The sequence below is a fragment of the Nicotiana tomentosiformis genome, chromosome 1 (assembly GCF_000390325.3).
Source record: "Nicotiana tomentosiformis chromosome 1, ASM39032v3, whole genome shotgun sequence".
Taxonomy (NCBI): Eukaryota; Viridiplantae; Streptophyta; class Magnoliopsida; order Solanales; family Solanaceae; genus Nicotiana; species Nicotiana tomentosiformis.
Genome location: NC_090812.1, coordinates 145454937 through 145476386, shown reverse-complemented (window position 1 = coordinate 145476386; position 21450 = coordinate 145454937). Strand labels below are relative to the sequence as shown.

The 21450-nt window shown below is 37.2% G+C and overlaps 2 protein-coding genes across 2 annotated transcripts; one reads left to right on the top strand and one right to left on the bottom strand.

Annotated features, from left to right (window-relative positions):
- The first annotated feature begins 8226 nt into the window (after positions 1-8226).
- On the top strand, positions 8227-13722 carry LOC104088094 (uncharacterized). The gene is made up of 6 exons (XM_009592715.4): positions 8227-8687; positions 9440-9654; positions 11074-11293; positions 11754-11839; positions 12702-12793; positions 13388-13722. Exons 1-6 carry the CDS (start codon positions 8586-8588, stop codon positions 13612-13614), a joined length of 942 nt encoding a protein of 313 aa, XP_009591010.1. The 5' UTR covers positions 8227-8585; the 3' UTR covers positions 13615-13722.
- A 4018-nt stretch (positions 13723-17740) lies between these two features.
- LOC104088093 (uncharacterized) lies at positions 17741-18254 on the bottom strand. The gene is made up of 2 exons (XM_009592714.4): positions 18068-18254; positions 17741-17957 (listed from the first exon to the last, which is right to left on the bottom strand). Exons 1-2 carry the CDS (start codon positions 18185-18187, stop codon positions 17871-17873), a joined length of 207 nt encoding a protein of 68 aa, XP_009591009.1. The 5' UTR covers positions 18188-18254; the 3' UTR covers positions 17741-17870.
- Positions 18255-21450: the final 3196 nt, after the last annotated feature.

Genomic DNA, 21450 nt, shown 5'->3' with positions numbered 1-21450 from the left:
GCTCGAGGACTGTCGTTCAACTCTCGAGATCCGTGATCGAAGAAGGTCACGCCAAGATAAATTCTACAAGCTTAACTTGGGATTGGAGAAATAAGTACATTGAATACTTAAAGAGTGAAAAACTCCCATCGGACCTTAAAGATTCAAGGGCCCTATAGACCAAAGCTGCTCGATTCACGTTGGCTTCAGATGGAACGCTATACCGAAGGACATTCGATGGACCATTAGCAGTATGTTTGGGCCCGGGAGATACCGATTACATCCTACGTGAGGTGCACGAGGTCACTTGTGGGAATCACTCAGGTGCCGATCTATTAGTCCAAAACATAATCAGAGCAGGGTATTATTGGATCGATATGGGCAAAGACGCGAAGGAATTTGTTCGAAAATGTGACAAATGTCAAAGATTTGCACCAATGATCCATCAACCCGGAGAGCAACTTCACTCAGTCTTATCCCCATGGCCATTCATGAAATGGGGAATGGATATCGTCGGCCCTCTGCCATCGACACCAGGTAAAGCTAAATTCATGTTATTTGTGACTGACTATTTCTCTAAATGGGTCGAAGCACAGGCGTTCGAGAAAGTAAGAGAGAGAGAAGTTATAGACTTCATCTGGGATCATATCGTGTGTCGATTCGGGATACCCGCCGAAAGAGTATGTGACAATGGGAAACAATTTATGGGCAGCAAAGTGACGAAATTCTTCGAAGATCACAAAATAAGAAGGATATTATCAACACCGTATCACCCCAGTGGGAACGGACAGGCCGAATCAACGAACAAAACCATCATCCAAAACCTAAAGAAGAGGTTAAACGACGCTAAAGGAATGTGGAGAGAAATCCTACCCGAAGTCCTTTGGGCATATCGAACGACGTCAAAATCCAGTATGGGGGCAACCTCGTTCTTCTTAGTATATGGGTCTGAAGCATTGATACCAGTCAAAGTCGGCGAACCCAGTGCCAGATTTCGATATGCTACAGAAGAATCAAATAACGAGGCTATGAACACTAGCCTTGAATTATCGGACGAAAAATGAGAAGCTGCTCTCGTCCAATTGGCCGCCCAAAAGCAACGAATCGAAAGATATTATAATCGAAGAACCAAGCTCCGCCATTTCAAGCCCAGGGACTTATTGCTAAGGAAAGTCACCCTCAATACCCGAAATCCAAATGAGGGAAAACTAGGACCGAACTGGGAAGGACCATATCAAGTTCTCGAGAACGTCGTAAAGGGATCATACAAGCTCGGTATTATAAACGGAAAATAACTATCAAGCAATTGGAATGTGTCACATCTAAAATGATACTACTGCTAAGGTACGACCCCTCTATATTCATTTACATTTCAAAACTGACCCCTGCAGAAGTCCGATCAGGAGCTAGGATGGTTCCTTCGATACGAAGCCATAGATCTGAAAGCAAAGCGTTTCACTCTTTTTCCCTTAGACCGGTTTTATCCCAAAATGGGTTTTTCGGCAAGGTTTTTAACGAGGCAACCAATGATCGTGCTGCACTTACAATACCTCTTTACAATCAACCTTGAATACTGGGGGGCATTAGGCCCTCAAATACATCAAGTTCAGATGCAAAGAAAGTTCTCCTCTTTACCGACATCTTATACGGGTTTCAATAGGAAAAGTTGTAAGAGCCAAATGGTCAAAATGAACCATGCTTATGTAGATTGTCCCGAACCTAGGCATGAAACATGAACACATGTATAGTGACTTGCAAAGAAAGTTCTCCTTTTTATCGACATCTTATACCCAAGAAAAATTCCTCTATTTGGAGATTTATTACGCAAACAGAATTAAGATTAATTCGACCTTTATGCCCACGGGCTACATTACTTCGAGTTCGAATCATTCACTCGACGACTAAGCCTACGGGCAACTTTTATTTCGAGCTCGAGCAAGCACTCACTCGACCATTATGCCTACGGGCTACATTACTTCGAGTTCGAATCATTCACTCGACGACTAAGCCTACGGGCTACTTTTATTTTGAGTTCGAGCAAGCACTCACTCGACCTTTATGCCTATGGACTACATTACTTCGAGTTCGAATCATTCACTCGATGACTAAGCCTACGGGCTACTTTTATTTTCGCGTTCGAGCAAGCACTCACTCGACCTTTACACCTACGGGCTACATTACTTCGAGTTCGAATCATTCACTCGACGACTAAGCGTATGGACTACTTTTATTTCAAGTTCAAGCGAGCACTCACTCGACCATTATGCCTACGGGCTACATTACTTCGAGTTCGAATCACTCACTCGACTATTAAGCCTACATGCTACTTTCATTTCGAGTTAGAGCAAGCACTCACTCGACCATTATGCCTACGGGCTAAAATTCTTCGAGTTAGAATCATTAACTCAACTAGTAAGCCTACGGGGTACTTTTAATTCGAGCTCGAGCAAGCACTCACTCGACCTTTACGCCCACGGGCTACATTACTTCGAGTTCGAATCATTCACTCGACGACTAAGCCTACGGGCTACTTTTATTTTCGAGTTCGAGCAAGCACTCACTCGACCTTATGCCTACGGGCTACATTACTTCGAGTTCGAATCATTCACTCGATGACTAAGCCTACGTGCTACTTTTATTTCGAGCTCGAGAAAGCACTCACTCGACCTTTACGCCCACGGGCTACATTACTTCGAGTTTGAATCATTCACTCGATGACTAAGCCTACGGGCTACATTTATTTCGAGTTCGAGCAAGCAAGCACTCGACCTTTACGCCTACGGGCTACATTACTTCAAGTTCGAATCATTCACTCAACGACTAAGCCTACGGGCTACTTTTATTTCGAGTTCGAGCAAGCACTCACTCGACCATTATGCCTACGGGCTACATTACTTCGAGTTCGAATCATTCACTCGACGACTAAGCCTACGGGCTACTTTTATTTCGAGTTCGAGCAAGCACTCACTCGACCTTTACGCCTACGGGTTACATTACTTCGAGTTCGAATCATTCACTCGACGACTAAGCCTACGGGCTACTTTTATTTCGAGTTCGAGCAAGCACTCACTCGACCTTTACGCCTACGGGCTACATTACTTCGAGTTCGAATCATTCACTCGACGACTAAGCCTACGGGCTACATTACTTCGAGTTCGAATCATTCACTCGACGACTAAGCCTACGGGCTACTTTTATTTCAAGTTCGAGCGAGCACTCACTCAACCATTACGCCTAAGGGCTACATTACTTCGAGTTCGAATCATTCACTCGACTAATAAGCCTACGGGCTACTTTCATTTTGAGTTAGAGCAAACACTCACTCGACCATTACGCCTATGGGCTAAATTTCTTCGAGTTCGAATCATTAACTCAACTAGTAAGCCTAAGGGATACATCTCTTCAAGTCTGAAAAAACACTCGATCGATCATAGAGACTATGAAGTCCAAATTAGATTAAGTTGTCTAGATCCTTGTGAAAACATTCATAAAGGCGTGAATAAAATCTTCTCGAAACAGAAGCAAGTCGGCTGAATTATCAATATACAAAATTATCTACATGGTTGGTTACAACGTAAAAACTAAAGACTAAACTTCTTGGTCATCCTCAGGAGCGGTCTTTTCTTTATCGAGCCACTTCTTTATCAGGCTCCCCCCCATTCTCGGATCCGCTCTTGCTCCCATCATCATCATCATTGTCATCATCATCGTCATCAGAAACCAGAGCTTTAGCATCGGCTTCAAGCTCTTTGGCCCTTTTTATTTTTTCAGCGAGATCAAAACCACCAGCATAGATCTCCTCGAGGGTTTCTCTTCGGGATCAACACTTAGCTAGTTCGGCGACCCGATGTGCTCGAATATCGGCGGTCCCGGCTGCCTCTCTCACTTGGACCTGGGAAGCTTTAGCATCGGCCCGATAGACGGCCACGAGCGCATCCGTATTGGCCTTTGCCTTTTCGGCATCAGTCTCGGCCTTGGCAAGTACAGAGGCCAACCGAGCCTCAAGCTCCTCTATTCTTCTTGCTTGAACCAAGCCTTTGTCCTTTATTTTCTGGAGTTGGGTTTTGGCCGATAATAACTGGGCTCGAGCAGTTTCTTTTTCTGCAACAAAGCGGTCCATACCTTCTTTCCACTGAAAAGACTCCATTTTGATTACGTCGACCTCCTCATGAAGCTTCCCGACCATCTCGATTTTTTGCTGCAGCTGTGAGACCGAAACGTTAGCCATCGTTCCAGTATCAATCCCATAGGCTTTCAAAAGTATCATTACCTGCTCAGACAAATCGGTCTGATCTCGGTAAACCTTGGCCAACTCAGCTCGGATGTCTTTTATTTCCTCTTCTCTCTGCCCTAAGAGAAGTCTTAGGGAGTTCCTCTCATCAGTAACCCGTTGAAGGTCGGCCTCGTATCGACGCAGCTCATTTTGAGACCTAGAACATGCTTCTCGATGAACTGCCGCTGCCTACAAAGAAACAAGAAACGAAGTTAACGAAAAGTAAACATAAATGTAGTACTAGAAGAATAATTTTAAAAAAAAAAAGCTTAACTGGTTCAAAGCCTGCCGCACCCCATGAAAAAGATCTGATTCATCACCAGTACCGGCAACATCCTCGATACTAGTAAACAGGTCATGAAAGGGATCCTCTCCATCGTAAGACGTGTCTAGATCGAGGGCCCCCAGATCTTGGGCTTCCCGAATTACCCCAGCAGAAAAGCAAGAAAGGTAGGCAAATCTTCGATTGTTGCCGCCCTAAATGAATCACCTGGAGCATTCTCTTCGGTTCGAAGGGATCCGAGGGGCCCTTCAGTCATATCCCTTGCCCGTTGGCTCCGATGAGATGTGTCTTCGATCTCCGATAATTCGGGGACTCTACCCGAATCTTTCTCTGGTATATCCTCAGTTCGAGGCGGAGCCTCGTGAAGCATCATCGATCCAGCTGCCAATGGGGCATCGGTGGTTCTCTTTGTTCGGGCCGCCAGCGCGAACCCATCATTTTCTTCTTCTTCTTCATCTTCATCCCTTAGACGCAGAACTGATTCCACGGTCAAAGGAACGACATTCTTGTTCGGCTTACGAGCCGTCCTCTTCTTCGGTTTTGGGTCTTCGGGAACGGGGGCTCTTTTCCTTTTGTTTCCCTTCACCGATTTTGGGACAGAGGCCAAGATTTCTTCCTCGTTGGACAAAGGCCTCAAAACTGCGTCTTTATCCAAACCTGCATATGGAAAATCTTAATAAAATATTTGAAAACCACCTCGTTCGAATTATCAAAGAGTACGAGAATGGGGCTTACCATGATTTTTTGCCTCCCACCGACCCTTTGACAAATCACGCCATGAGCGCTCGGCGTATGTGGAGGTAGAAACAAGTGCTCGTACCCAGTTATTGAGATCAGAAATTGCTCCGGGAATCCAGGGAATCGCTACATCACAAAAGGGGGAATGTCGATGAGAAAAGAAATGAAAGAACAAAGTAGAAGTAACATCATTATCACACTTACGTTTCATATTCCACTCCTCGGGAAAGGGCATCTTTTCAGCCAGAATTAGGTCCGAAGTCCTCACTCGAACGAACCTGCCCATCCAACCCCGATCCCTGTCCTCGTCAATGCTCGAGAATAGAGCCTTGGTAGCCCGACGCTATAGTTTTATTAATCCTCCTCAAAAAAGTCAAGGACGGTACAATCGGATAAGATGGTTGAGGGTGAACGACATCCCCTCGATTTTCCTCACAAAATATCGGATCAGGGTAACGATCCGCCACAAAAAAGGATGGACTTGGCCTAGGGTTACCTGGTATTGACGACATAAGTCAATAATAACAGAATAGAGGGGACCTAAAGTGAAAGGGTAAGTATACACATTCAAAAATCCTTTCACATAAGAAGTGATATCTTCGTCAGGGGTAGGAATTATTATTTCTTTTTCACCCTAGTTGCAATCCTTCTTTAGCCGTTTGAGGTGCTTTTCGGTTATCGAACACATGTACCTCAATACCGGCTCACACCGGCCAGGGACCGATGAACCTTTATCGACCTTAAAATCTGAAGTAAGAACACACGCCCCGGGAACACACTCCTCAGGCCGTGGTTCTGCCAGTGTCTCATCAGCGGCACACTGTGAAGATGAAGTTTTCTCTTTCTAAGGAATGGTTTGTGATGTTTTCGCCATTTTCAAATTCAAAAGTGAGGAATAGAAGAAAGTGACAAAGATTTGGTAGAATTGAAGAGGGGGTTTTGGGAAATCACAGGCTTGCGAGTAAATCAGAAAATACGAAAAGGGACTTGGGAAGTTTGGAAGATTGAAGATGTAAAAGTGTTAAATGGAAAGAGGAAGGGTTATTTATAGGCTTAAGCGATGGCGGTTCAGTATCAGCGGTGGCCGACCACCGTCTGACATACATTAAATACCTTGAAAGACTAAACCGACGGGACAGCTATCGCATGCGTCATGATCGAGCCCGATGGGGACGTCAGGTTATAATCTGATCGAGCCATTAAAAAATCATATCGTTTATCACCATATTCTTCCTGAAAAACGAGGGGACTATCTGTATACGGTCGAAATAGATTTCCGCCTTCGCACGTCTGATCGAGTTCGAACGATAGTCGATCGAACTGAGACTTCAAAGATGGAACAAACAAGCCTAGAACCCGAGGAGCCGATCCATGTCGAGTTGGACATCGTTTTCGAGCTCTAGTCCAAATCGAACTATGACACAAAGTAAAACTATCATGTTTATGATCCAGAGGCCGACCAACATTGACCCCGAATTAATTCGAGAGCTCGAGTCAGAATCGAGCTCGAGCCAAGATCGAGAGCTCGAGTTAGAATCGAGCTCAAACCAATATCGAAGGCTCAAAGCAAGATCGAGCTCACAGACAAAAGCCGTTGCGATCCCACTAGCGAGAATCTTGGCAGTAATTTTGAAAAAGCTGATTTATCATAGGTCTCCCACTAAGTATTTTTTATTATGCTTAGAGCAAGGTCCCTCTATTATAAAGGGCATGGTTATCATTCATCAAAGGTAAAGTTTTTCTCATGCTTACATTGTAATAAAAACGCTATATTCTTCCATAGTAAAGAATCGTTCTTTCAGATTTCTTAAATTGATTCTATTTGTTGAGTCCTGAGATTCATTGTTTCTTGCAACCTTACCTATTTCGCATTCTTTGCAATCCATATTTATATTTTTATTTATCCTTACAATTTATATTAAGTTGCGCCACATACCCTTGGAACTACGTATAAATTCAACTCTATCCATTTTTCGGGTAAACACTAACAATTTTTTACATATTTGCTTTGTGCACAAACCAAAAATCAAGAGTTCCCTCTAAAGGTTACCTTGTGGGACTTGGAAGACACATGGTGAAGCAAACTATTGACATATTGTAAGTTAGCTTTGTCCTAACTCTAACACTCTATTTCTCACGTCATCTTGACAACTTTTTAGGCTTGTTTTTTATGCAAGTGTTTATGTAGCTATTCGACTTCTCCACCCCTTGTTTTCTCTCTTGAATTTTTTGTGTCCTTTCTTTGTCACCATTTTCTTTTGCCGTGTCCCGTACTTGCGGTCAGTAGTAAATCAGAATTTTTATTAAGGGTATCATATTTTAAAGAAATAAGTATACAAAAAAGTTAAGGGGATTAATCAACACACGGTATATATACATAAAAAATATTTTTTACCTATATAACAGTATATTTTCGACGTACGACAACCCTTGGAGCTATGTTGCTCCACACTGCTCGTCGTCGGGCCTGATTAAGTCAGAATTCGTGCAAAAAAATTCTATATTGAAAGTAAAGCGCTCCGTGACAAAGGGTCTTTATCTTTCGGGCTCAAATAAAAAAAAGGAGTAGTATTAGATATATGGACCAATTTTCAAATTGGTCACCGTCTTCTTTCTTTGCTCATGTTTTTACGTTTTTTCCACATTAGCTTTCTTTTTTATTCTTCCTTCTTTGTTGTAAACAATATAAATAGGATGAGAATTGCCTATTTCATCTGTATCTTATAAACAGATTTAAGGGTCTTTAAAAGGTAATCAGTTAATGCTAGCATTTAACAATTGATAGAAATTTTTTTAGTTACATGAGTTTATTAATTGTTACCATTAATGTTTCTCCGTTATATTACGGCAATTCTATCTTTCCACTTAATTATTTTACTTTTTGTCCTTTTTCTTCTTTGATCCTTTTCATCTCCATTTTCTTCAATTTCAGGTCCATCTAATAATTATTTTTCTTATTCTAGCAACTCTTTTACTCTATTTCTTTCCCATTTTTTCCCCCTCTTTTCATGTTCAATGACTTTTATTTCTTGTACTATCAAGATTTTACTTCTAGCTTACTCTAACAATTGTAGAGTGATAGCAAGTGAAGGTGGTGGAAATTAGATTTTTATTCTCTTTGTCAACTCTAATTAATCTTAAATTTATTCTTATCCAATTCTGGAATAAAAGTCTCTGAGATTATATGAATCTTCAAACACTAGCATTATTTATAGTAAAGACTAGTGAATATTTATCACTAGTTGCTTATTGATTTAGAGTTGAAAAAACAAAGAGAAATCCATTTTCTTGTTTTTGTGGTGATATATCAAAATGTCACCTTTTTCACTTGATTTCTTGTCAACAAGAAGATCAAATCTTCAGAGTTTCCTTCAATCTGTGACACCCATTGTCCCATCCAAACCTCTACCAAGGGTAACTATCCTTTTTTTTTTTTTTTTTTTTTGTAATAAATCTTTGTGCTTTAGTTTTGGAATTAATTCTCTCATTCTCAAATTGATTTTTAGTTTGTTGAAGCCATTTTATCCATACAGTTCCCCAGAATTGTTTGACATCAAAAACTTGTTTTGACTACTTGTGTTTTTCTGTTTCTACTGTATTCATAGAGACATATGATTTGTCCAGAAATTCAATTTTTTTTATTTTTTTTTAAAATCTGAAAAAGATTATACATAGACGTTTTTTTTCCAAAATTCAGTTTGAATTGAATATTTTCTTAATTAGTTTCTTCTCCTTCTGTAGTCTGGTGAATTTTTCAATGCTACAATCTCTGATCAACAGCTTGTTTCCTATCAAAACTTCAGTCTTTTTATTTTAATTTCTAATTTCTAAATCTGCAGAATGGTCTCAGATTTTTTTCCTATTACGGCCACATTCTTTTTAAATTTCTCCAAAAATGTGTCTTTATTTATTTATTTATTGAGGAAAATACTTTGGGATGACATGATTTGAACCGGTAGCGTAACATTTTTTGTCGAAAACAAATGTGCCACCACATATATCCTTTTCAATTGATCTGCAATAGTGTCATTGTGGAGAATTCGTGTCTAGTTTTCTTTTTAAGTCGTTAATTTTTTCATTTTCTCGTAGTTTCTACGATATTCTTTTTTTTTTCTTCTTATTTAGTTTCACTTTTATTAACTTCTTTTTTGTGCTAAATATTTTAGAGTAACATGGATGATCAAAGTAGGACGTGGAATTCAAATGGTGATGAATATTTCACACTTGGAGATTTGTGGGATTGCTATGAAGAATGGAGTGCATATGGTGTTGGTGCTCCTATTTGTTTGAAAGATCAAGATAATGAGACTGTTGTTCAATATTATGCTCCTTATTTATCTGCAATCCAGATTTACACAATCAGATCACCTTCTACACTGAGGTATAATTAGACATCCATTTATTTTTCTTTTCCTATTTTCCTTTGAGGCAAATACAAAGTCTTCTATTTGTTGATTAGTTTAAGGGATTATGTGAATTATCCAAATAACAATTTTGGATATTAAATTAGGTATTAGCTCAAGTCGATATTATTTATATGAAAATCATTATAAGTCTTGGTTATATATCTCGGATTTGAACCAAACACTAACATATTTGGATGACTAACACGTTACTACTCTCTTAGAGTTTTAAGACTTTATTTCAAGTCCCTAATGTATATGAAGTTTGCAATTTGCACCGTACCTTTTTTTTTTTTGTGATTCGTCCCTGCTAATCTCATCGGTTTACAGAAAATCACGAGTTATTTTGAATTGTACCCCTAGACTCCCTTTTGTGTACTTTTGGACCCTCTTTTTCAATAGAAGTATAGATATTTTTCTATCAAAAAGATCCTTCTCAATTTTGAGTATACCAACAATAATGATCAATAAATGTAAACCCCTAAGAGAAATCGTTAGGCAGATAAAATATTACTAGTATTTATATGGGTTACGGATAAAAAATTATCAGAAAGTACCTTACTTTGTATACCAGTCAGGTTAGATTAAAATTTTCACACGAGTAGGTTGCGTCAGGGGCGGATCCACCCTTTAGGGTGGGGTGATACGACACTCGTTAGATTGGTAAAATTATTATATATTTATGTAGAAAGTTTCTTAAACTAGGTTAAATATTTGATCATGTCACCCCCAATCGCAAACTAGACAAATGTGTCATGGCTGGTAGACCTTTGTGAAAGCGTTTCTCGTGTACAAAATTCAAGTTTGAATTTATCTTGAACCTTGTCTGACTTTCCTATTTTGTTGTGCTTTTTATTTCCTTTGTCCCAGTCATTTTCCTTTTTGGCTATCTCCCAATTTCTTATTTGTCGTTTATTATTTTTTATATGTTTTTCCTCTATTCTATTATCTTATCTCTGATCTTTAGCAAAGACACTTAAAAAAGAGCCTTATATATTTAAAATTCCGTAAAATAACAATTTCTCTTAATTCAAATCTGACCAAGTATATTTAACCTTCAATGAATTGAAATGTGCACTTTTGATCCCTTTGCTTCTGAATATTCACAAATTTATTATGATGGTTCCACCATTTAATTACTTACATGTTATGTTAAGTTTATAGCGTTACTTCATATTTGACGGTAATATAGTTTTTATAAAAATTCAAATATAATATATTTCTACATAAACAAACAAAAAACAGACATTTTAATTAATTGAAGGTTTAATGTGCTGAGTCGTATATTACAAGGACCAAAAGCTCTACTATTATCTCTTAATAATAATAATAATAATAACTAAAGCAATATGTGAAAAAATTTAGCAGTATTTGATGATCTATTTTACTTTCTGTAGAAATTCATCTGGAGATGAAGTAGATGGCACTGATTTTGAGGTGGAATCTTGGAGTGATGCAAGTGACAGTACGGACAAGTTTTCAAGGTCTTTAAGTAATAACTCCATTTCTGCAGATTCATGTGTTGAGGTGGAGGGCTCAAGAGATCGTTTGGGCTATCTCTATTTTCAGTATTCTGAGACATGCACTCCTTATTGGAGAATTCCCTTTGCAGACAAGGTACAATAAACTTGATGCTCTAACTACTGTTGCAATTTCAAATCAATAATTCTAAAATTGATTATTTATGTTGGTTGCACAATTATTCTATCGTATAAAATTATAAATATTAACGTTTTGAAGAAATAAACCTCCTTAATCAGGTGGCGTGAGCATATTTTTTATAGTTAAAATGGATTGGTCATATTCTGGGGGCTTCTAGCTAATTATTGATTGTAGTATAGAGATAAGGTCTAAAAGTGCGATAGCTTCATAGATGATTATTCAACACTATAGAGGATTTTCGTAATTGAAGCAGAATCCTGCTTCTGGTTAAATACATTGAAATTTCTGTTATTCCAAAAATTCCAAAGCAACATAGGACTATATGAGTATAAATTTGATATTTCACAGCTTTGTTATGGCACGAAAAGTTTATTAATTCCCAGTTACAAGCTAATATAGTTTTTTGCTGCTGTAGATTTTCGAATTATCTCAGAATTATCCTGGACTCGCTACACTAAAGAGCACTGACTTGTCTGCTGCAAGTTGGATGGCTGTTGTTTGGTAAATATTTTTCTTCTTATTCTTATGTTTTTGCTAGGGGTGTTCATGATTCGGTTTGGGTCGGTTTTTCCCTAAAAAGAAACCAAATCAAGTAAGTCGGTTTTTCAAATATTGGAACCAAACCAAACCAATTAAGTCGCTTTTTTATCGATTCGATTTTTGTCGGTTTTTTCGGTTATTTGTTGGGTTTTTTTTAAATATGAGACATACACTACCAAACGCATATTCCGGCGAGTACATTTTCAACGTAACGCTATCAAACCAATTGCTCTTTGAGAAATCTATCATTTATCAAGATATATTGATGATAATTGACTCAAATAGTGATGAATAACTTAAGTACTCAATGAAAAATCGATTATTTTTAATATGAAATAAATTCTTGTACTTAATAAAAGAAAACTACCAATCAAACTAGAAGGCAAAGAATTAGATTATTATAAAAGCAAAGAACTAGACTAAAAATACAAATGACTAATATGTACTATAAAGTTTTAGAAACTTTATATAAAAATTTACATATATATAGGTGTAATAATAAATTTAAATAGCTACTTTTATAGTCAGTTTGGTTCGGGTTTTTTTTATTAAAATCAAAACCAAACCAAATTTGATCGGTTTTTAAAATTTAAAACCAAAACCAAACCAAACCTAAAAATATCATATATTTTTTTGGTCGATTTGGTTTTATTTTTGGTTTGGTTCGGTTTTTCGGGTTTTTATGAGCACCCCTAGTTTTTGCTTTGATATAGCTCTAGTGAAAGATGACTGAGAAATGTTTTCTTTGTCATGTTTCTTTATTTATTTATTTATTTATTTATTTATGTACACATATAAGTTTTTTGCTTTGCGTCATTGTTAGGTATCCAATTTACCATGTTCCAATGAAACGAATTGTTAAAAATGTTTCCGCAAGCTTTCTTACTTACCACACATTGTCATCATCTTTCCAAGGTATGTACTCTCTACATTACTCTTCATTCATTCATTTTTCTTTAGTAAGGGTTTTCATCTTGTGTGCACCTTTATATTTCATCAAATACTTAATATCTCTCACCAACACAAATATCGAATAACCTAATCATCATGACTTAGATGGATGGGAAAAATCACTTAACATTTTCATGACAATTAATGTAGTTAATTATAGTTAAAGTTCCTAAAGTAATTTTTCTACAAATTTATAAACGATAAGCTTATTAAATACTTCTTCCGTCTCATATTATCTGTCATGATTCTCTTGTACACGCCTCTTAAGAAAAATTAATTAGGATGGATTTTTGACTACTTTACCATTATTCATGTCTTGATATTTAATCTTTCTTCATTGGCATTTGAACAAAGTTAGGTGTTTGTAGTCTTCAAGGATAATTATTACCAAGGGTAAAAAAGTAAAAAGATATCAATATTGTCTTGAACTTCTAAAATGACAAATAATTTGAAACAACTATTTTTAGTAACCACGACTGATAATATGAGACCGAGGGAGAAACATGTAGCTATCTTTAGGTGCACCTACCTGACTGAGTCCTTTGCTTTTTGTTTCAGATGCTGTAGAAGAGAATTTTGATAGCGGGATTCGTCTTAGTCCATTTGGATTAGCTGCATACAGGATGCAAAATGATATATGGATAAATTCTGATGCACAAGATTATGAAAAACTAAATGATCTTCAGAATGCTGCAGATTCATGGCTGAAGCAGCTTTCCTTTCACCACCATGACTACAATTTCTTCACTTCACATAATAACATAGAGCTTGGTTTCTCATTTTGAACTCATTTACAGCCTAGATCATGTTATGTTTATTATCTTGTTTTCTTAAAGAAACTAAAATTGATGTACTCTCCCTTCCATTTATCTGGTTTTCTCCAACAAACTGTAAGAGTTATTTTGTCCAAGAAACTGAAATTGCTGTACCCTCTTTCTATTTATATGAAAATACCTTTAGATGGCAGAAAATTGTTAGATAATGTAAGACCACATTTCCCTTTATGATAGAATTTCAGCTTTATTATTAAATCATTTGAAATGCTTAATAAATATCTCAGGGGTCGTTTGAAATGCTTAATTATCCCGGGATTGTTATCCCACCCTCCCATAGGGAGAAAAATAACACTACAATCCCGGGATTAGTTATACCGCTATTTTATTCTAACCAAATGTGGGATAAACTCTTCTTAAATATAATCCCGGGATTAATTATCCCTTATCCCTCGTAACCAGTGTTGTGAAAAGCGCTCGCTTCAACGCTTAAAGCGTGAAGCGAAGCGAAGCGGGAACTTGGTCGCTTCTATGTTGTGAAGCGTAGCAGGTGTTATAAAGCGTTCGCTTCTGCCAAAAAAGCGAGAAGCGTGAGAAGCGACAGAAGCGAGCGCTTCGATATATTAAGGTGCTGCCAACGATTAAAAATTTAAAAAGCTCTCTTTTTTCAAAACATATCGAGCAGCAGAAAAGAACAGACGATTAGGGTTCCCATTTTCTGCACTTTTCAAGTTCAAGTTCATCATGTTCAAGCCCAGGTATGTGATTTCTTCTTCCTCCTCCTCCCCCTTCTTCTTCTTCTTCTTCTTCTTCTTTTTCTTTTTCTTTTTCTTTCACTGTTTCAGTCTCAAAATAGCAGCGAAATGCTGCCAAATTTTTTTTCCCCTCCAGTTCTTCTTTTTCTCATTCTCTTCTTCTTCTGCTTCTTCTTCTTCTTCTTCTTCTTTTTCTTTTTCTTTCACTGTTTCAGTCTTAAATTGCAGTGAAATGCTACCCAATTTTTTTCGTTTCAGTTGTTGCCATTTTTTTGCTTACAGTTACATAGGTTGTCTATGCAGTATTTATTTTAATATTTTTTTTAAAATTCCGCTTCACTTCAAAAAAGTGAGCGCTTCGCTTCTCGCTTCTCGCTTTAAGCGAAAAGGGGCTTGTCGCTTTTCCTCGCTTCACGCTCTTCACAACACTGCTCGTAACAAACGAGCATGCTACTCTATCCACTGTGTGTAGATGCTACAGATTTTTCTCTTTGACATGCATCTTTGGTCCAAGGGCCTGATTCAACCAACCAATTTCTAAATCTGTGCTTTGCTTGTCACAGCAAACTAAGTTGCCGCACGTTTCATATGTTTGACTGTCAATCCACAACCATATTTTCCTAGTTCAATCTTATTTCCGAATTTCCTTCCATACTCAAAAATATAAGTTTTTTGTTGCCACTTGTCTCCCTAGGTAGATTTTACTCGCTAAAGCTTATAACCTAATCGTATCAGTGAATTCTCTCATAGGATAGACGTCAGTTCAATTCTCACTACCCCTTTCCCCTTATATAAAAAAAATAATATTTAAAATACAGTTTACTCTCTGCTCACTTCTTCTCTCTCGTAATCTTCCCTTCCCCGTGCTCACCCCCCCCCCCCCCCCCCTTCAATTCCTTCAGCCAAACTACAAATATCTCGAAATTAGTGGAAAGTGAAACCAAGAAAGATTAGAGATTAATTGGTATTATCATCAGTAGCTAAAAGCCTAAAACCAAAAGGCTGAAAAACATGGATGTTTCAATCCCAAAAGGAACCTTCACGATTGAGCTAAACCTTCAAGCCACAATCCATCATGAACTTGAGTAACTTATGGCTCAGATGTCGAGCTAAAACTAGCATTGCAAATCCGCTCTTCACCTTCCACCCTCAATCTCTCGTATATGCCTTTTTATCTCTACCTTTTCTATCTTAAAGCCAAACTACAAACATTTTGAAACTGGTAGCAAGTAGACCAAGAAAGGCATGTAAAAGGGCGCTGGCTTTTGACTAATAACATATCAAAGGGGCCTTAGAAAATGTAATAGGCTGCTACTCTAGATAGATCAGTTGGTGTAATCATCAACCCTAACTAAAACAAAAGGATTAAATAGCACCGTGCTTCAATTCCAACAAAAGAAACTTTTCACAATGTTTAAATTTAAAGAGCAACTTCTAACTAACTGAGGTGTTGAACAATCAAAAGGCGGCACATTTGAATATTGACATATCAAAAACAAAAACTGACTTCGCTATGAGAAAACAGTACACATCACAGACTATTGATGCTAAACTTGAAATATCTTAGTCTACAAACTAAAGTCATATTTCTATTTCAAAGATTGTAAATAAAGGTTCTTTTCACCGTTTTCTGTTGTTACAAAAGTAGCAATTTAATAGAAATAAGTGGCATATCTTTCTACATATAAAGAAGAAAGAGTCTATGTTTTTAGCATAATGATATTAAACAATAGGCATAATGAATAACATACTTTCAAGGTCCACACGTAGGAATCCTGTATTATTATTTGATTTCATGACCACAAGAAATTTAGAACAGGCTGAACTATACTAAGTTTCCCACAGATATTGAGGCCTAAGTTTCTCTCTGATGATAATCTACACCCACATTTTTAGACAGGTCATTCTTTTTGAGTTTGCAAAAGTTGGATCAACTAAGTTTGTGTGTGTATACATGTATAGTCACTAAAGCTCCACTGTCCTTCAATCTAACCCAGAGTACTACCATATCACTTAGTAGAACTTGATGGTCACTGAGAATAACAAATGCCATAACCAAAAACAACGGACAAGTAAGATACAAAAGGAAGAAAAGGAGGTACAAAATGGATTAGGTTTCATCTGCAAATAGCAACTCAGAACAACACTTCTGTGCTTTATGAATTATACTACATGCCGTTTTCATCATTCTTTTTAGATAGAGCGTCAAACTTCTACAGAATGTGCATGCAGTTTTCATCATTCTTCCTTGACCCAAAACTCAACAGCAGAATGAAATTCAGAAACCCCAGCAACTCATACCAGTCAGAGAACAATCTAAACTCTAAAAGATATTCCACTCACTCTGTCACTCAGCACCTTTCACTCTTAATCTCATCATTAGACTACAACCCTAATAGACATATAACTTCCTATTTTTCACAGCCATAAAACTGCACAAATGAAAACCTCTAAACCTAACTCTATTTTGCTTAGAATAAGAAAAAAGAACCAGACAACTTTTTCTATAAGATAAATTATCTTGTAATATGACATCACAAAGCTCGAAGAAGAACTACATGTGAAACAGAAAGCTTATTACCACATCCCTTTTGAGATAGATTAACGGTCCGACAACTTTTATTTTTCTGTATCACTACCCAAACCATGTTCGGTTATTTGATTGAAAGGTAAAACAAATGTATACTTCTACGCTTTGTGCGTGTGGATCCATTTTGATATGTCGCTTCTCAGAAACTTGAAAGCTACCGATTACTCTATTTTCTGCCATACACAGTCTTTCTAATGCCCAAGCATTCTTCATTATCACTAAGTAGCTCAAATTTGGAACTGCAATTATAAGGAGCCTCCTCAATCTCACTTCTAAACTTGCGAGCTAATATTTGCTCATTTACAGTCAATTTCATGCCCAAGAATTCTTCATTATCAGTAGGTCAGCTCAATTTGCACTTCAGAAAACAGACTCCTCAATCTCACTTCTCGTACGCCAATGTAGAAAGTAGAATTAAGAGGTTTATTTTTCTTGGATTCCTGGGAAGAATCTATGAGACATGTAAATTTCCTGCCGAAACAACATGGAATTGTGAACCGTGTTTATAAACTCAACATAAATTGGCAAGTATTACGCTGGCTGACAGCTTACTGCAAACCCTCCTCCTCTATCCAGGCTTGGGACCCGCCATGTGAGCAACATATAATATGTCTGATTGTAGCAGGCTTAAGCTAGAATCGGACAATTAGTTTCATTTTCGACATTAGATTGTTTGACTATACCGTATCCCATTCCATACAAAAGAATGATGAAAGGACAATTTTCACAAAGAATTAAAGCAAAAGCTCAACTGCTTCAAAAAGGGAAAATAAAATCACATGAGCACCCAGGATTTCAGAGAAACATATTTCTTTGCACTAATAATAACTAAATATTACCAAACAAGTTCAAGCAGAACAACAACCAGGCTTATGAAAACAGATTCAAGGGCACAAAATTAACAAAGAGATGATAAAATTTCACTAGGTTTGAGATTTAGGTTTACAAATAGGAAAAGGAGGCAACCGCAGCAGAGCTTCCTCTGTCTCAATTGGGTCTGATCTCAGTATCTACACATAAAACAAACAAAAAATAATGCTTCCATTCATTAATTAACCCAAATAATCAGAGAAAATGGTGAATGCAATTGATAACCATATCTGAAGGAGAGAACGCTTACTGGATCTTGAAGAAGTGGCTTTGAGTCATCTTTAGCGGGTCTGAAAAGGGGTTTTGTTACCTTCTTCACTTCACTATCGCCGTTCTTGTTACTGATATGGATGTTTTCGCTTGGCTTCATCTCCTTTACTTTTTGCCTAAGGGTTTTTTTCTTTCACTTTCCCCTCTTCCAAATTCCAAAAGTGTTGCAAAAACACAAAATTTTAGGACCTGTTTGTTTGTCCATGATTTTTTTTCGGGATCTTTTTCGAAAATGTGCTTATGGTACTTTTTTTTTTTAGATTTTTCGAAAATGAGTTTTTTTAAAATTAAAAAGTAATTTTGACGATTTTATTAAGTTTTTCAAAAAAAATATTTTTTTCCATTTAAAAAACTGCAATTTATTTTTTAGTGAAATGCATATCCAAATATAATTTAAAATTTTAAATACTATTTTTTAACTTAACTCCAAAAATTATCTATTTTCAGAAATTATATTGTAATTTTTATGTCCAAATGCTTACTTATTGTATAATGCCCTCCAATGTTAGTTTTTGTCCCCAAGAAACTACTCTGACAAAATCTTGACCTTTGTTGAAAAACAATTTTTTGCAAGAAAAGAAAAACTAAAATATTTTCAAATTCTTTTTCTAAATCTTGAACTAAACGTCATCTTATTTTGTGTTTTAGAATGGGTAATTTGGGGTCGATAAAATTTTGTAGGGTGGTGTAGCAACCGTGAGCATTAAGAAGCGTTCAAGCTAAAAAGTGGGAAAATGTTCAAATTTAGCTAAGGACAAACTTTGCTATTTGTCAGTAGTTTGGCTCATTTATGTTTTTAAGTAACTAATTAACGGACCAATATCAGGGAAAATGTCCAAATCTACCCATTGTGGCTTGTGAAATGTCTAATTTTGCCTCAGCCAAGTGTATTACACAAAAATTCCACTCAATTGGTGCTGTAAATTTAACTTCCACTTTAACAGTTTAACCACAACACTACCAGTCGTTCCATCATCAACCACAATATTTAATTCAACTGTCTCTCAATCAATTTGCCTTGACAATCCACAACTTCATTTTCCTCACCTCCAATTAATCGTTAGCAACCATGTAAATACCGTTGTAGCCACAGTACACTATCAATTTCTCCACCCATAAAGTATCATACAATCTCACGTCCTTATTTTCTTCTTTAATCTGATATCTAAAATTCATTTTTCCATCCACCGTGCCTCCACACAAATCACAACTTCCACCGCACTCATCCCTAAATAGTTTCTATGGAGAATAAATAGAGAATATTGATCAACAGCAAATGAAACAGGAAAAATAACTTATTGAATTAACATTGCGTCATGGCAAGTTACTGTCTTGAAAGCGATTTCAGCCCGACTAAGGTACATTTGTTAAGACCGGTCGCTCCAAGGTTTCACAATACCTCCAAACACGTGCACTCATAGTTGGAAGTTTAGAGTTTGTACAACATAATTGCCCAGAAACTGACTTAAGAAGAAGAGAGAAAGAAGGTTTTGTTAGCGTTATCTTTTAGTCTATTAGTTGTATTAGGACTTTATTTGATTTATTCTTGTAATTATCTGTTTCATATATTGTTGTAACTTCCTTTCCTTATATTGCTGTAACTTCATCTTATAAATACAAGTCTGGAAAGGTGAGGACGACTCACGCTTTGACATTTTAGTTTATCTATTTTATCTTGGTATCAAGAGCCCTAAACGATCCCCTTCAATGGCTCCAGAAAATTCATCCTCCTCCTCTACTCAAACCGCCATGAATCAATCTTCTCTTGGCCTCCCCATTCCCCCTCCAACAGTTTCCAATATCAAAGGTTTTGTTCCTATCGAATTGACATATGTCAACTACTTTACCTGGAAGGGAGTTTTTCTCACAGTCCTTAAAAGTCACAACCTTCTTTCCTTAGTAGATGGAACCATACCATGTCCATCACCCGACCACGCTGATTACAAGCTATGGATTCAATGTGATACTATTGCATTAAGTTGGATTAATACAACACTTTCTTTTGTTGTTCTTGACACACTTTTGAATTATGCTTGTGAGACATCTAAACAGGCTTAGGACACCCTCGCATCACTATATTTGGATCAAGTTTTTTCCTCTGCCATTCACCTTAAGTCGAAATTCCAAACTTTCAAGAAAGGTCCCCTTTCTACGGAGGATTATCTTCAGCAACTTCACTCTATTGCCTGCTTTCTCAGGGCAATTGGTAAACCTGTGACTGATGATGATTTAGTCACTCAAGCTTTGCAAGGATTGCCTTCATCTTATCGTACCTTTGTGTCTGGATTAAATGTTATTGGCTCACTTCCTTCTTTCATTGCATTACGGCCACTTCTTTTCACTGAAGAAGCTCACATTAATGCAAATGCTTCTGAAGAGTCAAATGCTCAAACTGCTTTGCTTGCGTCAACTCAAGGGAAGACCACTTCTAATTGATCATCTTCCTTCAATGGAAATCAGCCTACAAAAGGACACTTCCATAGATGAGGTCGTGGCAAAAATAACAAGGGACAATATGGTAGGGGTCGAGGATACCACAATTCTTCATGGTCTGGTTTCCAACATCAATCTCGGCCTCCTTCCCCCGCTACTGGTATTTTGGGTAGATCACCTTTCGCTCATACTAAACAATGTCAAATTTGTTTTCATTATAATCACATTGCGTTGGAGTGCAGAAACAGGTTCAACCATTCCTTTGTGGCTAACAATATTCCTAAACTATTTGCTGCAATGAATTTGGAGGAGGTTCAACCAATAGTTTGGTACCAGACTCTGGGGCATTTGCGCACATGACAAATGATCCTTCTACTCTTACTACTCACACTCCCTATTCTGGTCCTTCTCAAGTCATGGTTGGAGATGGTACTCTTCTCTCAATTAAATCTACTGGTTCATCTACCCTTCCAACAACTTCTAAGCCTTTTCTCTGAAAGAAAGTTTTATATGTTCTGTCCCTTGCTAAAAATCTGCTTTTTATTCAACGCTTATGTGTTGATAATAATTGTTTTATTGAATTTACTAACTCTAGTTTTTTTGTCAAGGACTTGAAGACCAGAACAACGTTGCTCCACTGTAATAATTCTGTGTCTCTTTATCCTCTACGTGTCGCTCCATCTGCTTCCTCCATCTTTGGTCTCTTTGCTAAAGTCTTGCCTACTTCCCTTTGGCACCAATGTTTGGGACATCCTGGTCGAGATTCTCTTAGTTCTTTAGTTTCTAAAAATTTAATTCTTAGTACTTCTTCCATCAACAATTATTCTTGTAATATTTTCCATTTAGGCAAACAAACTAGAATGTCTTTTCTTTTATCAAGTAGTAATGCAAATTTTCCGTTCGTTTTAATTCACTCAGATGTATGGCATG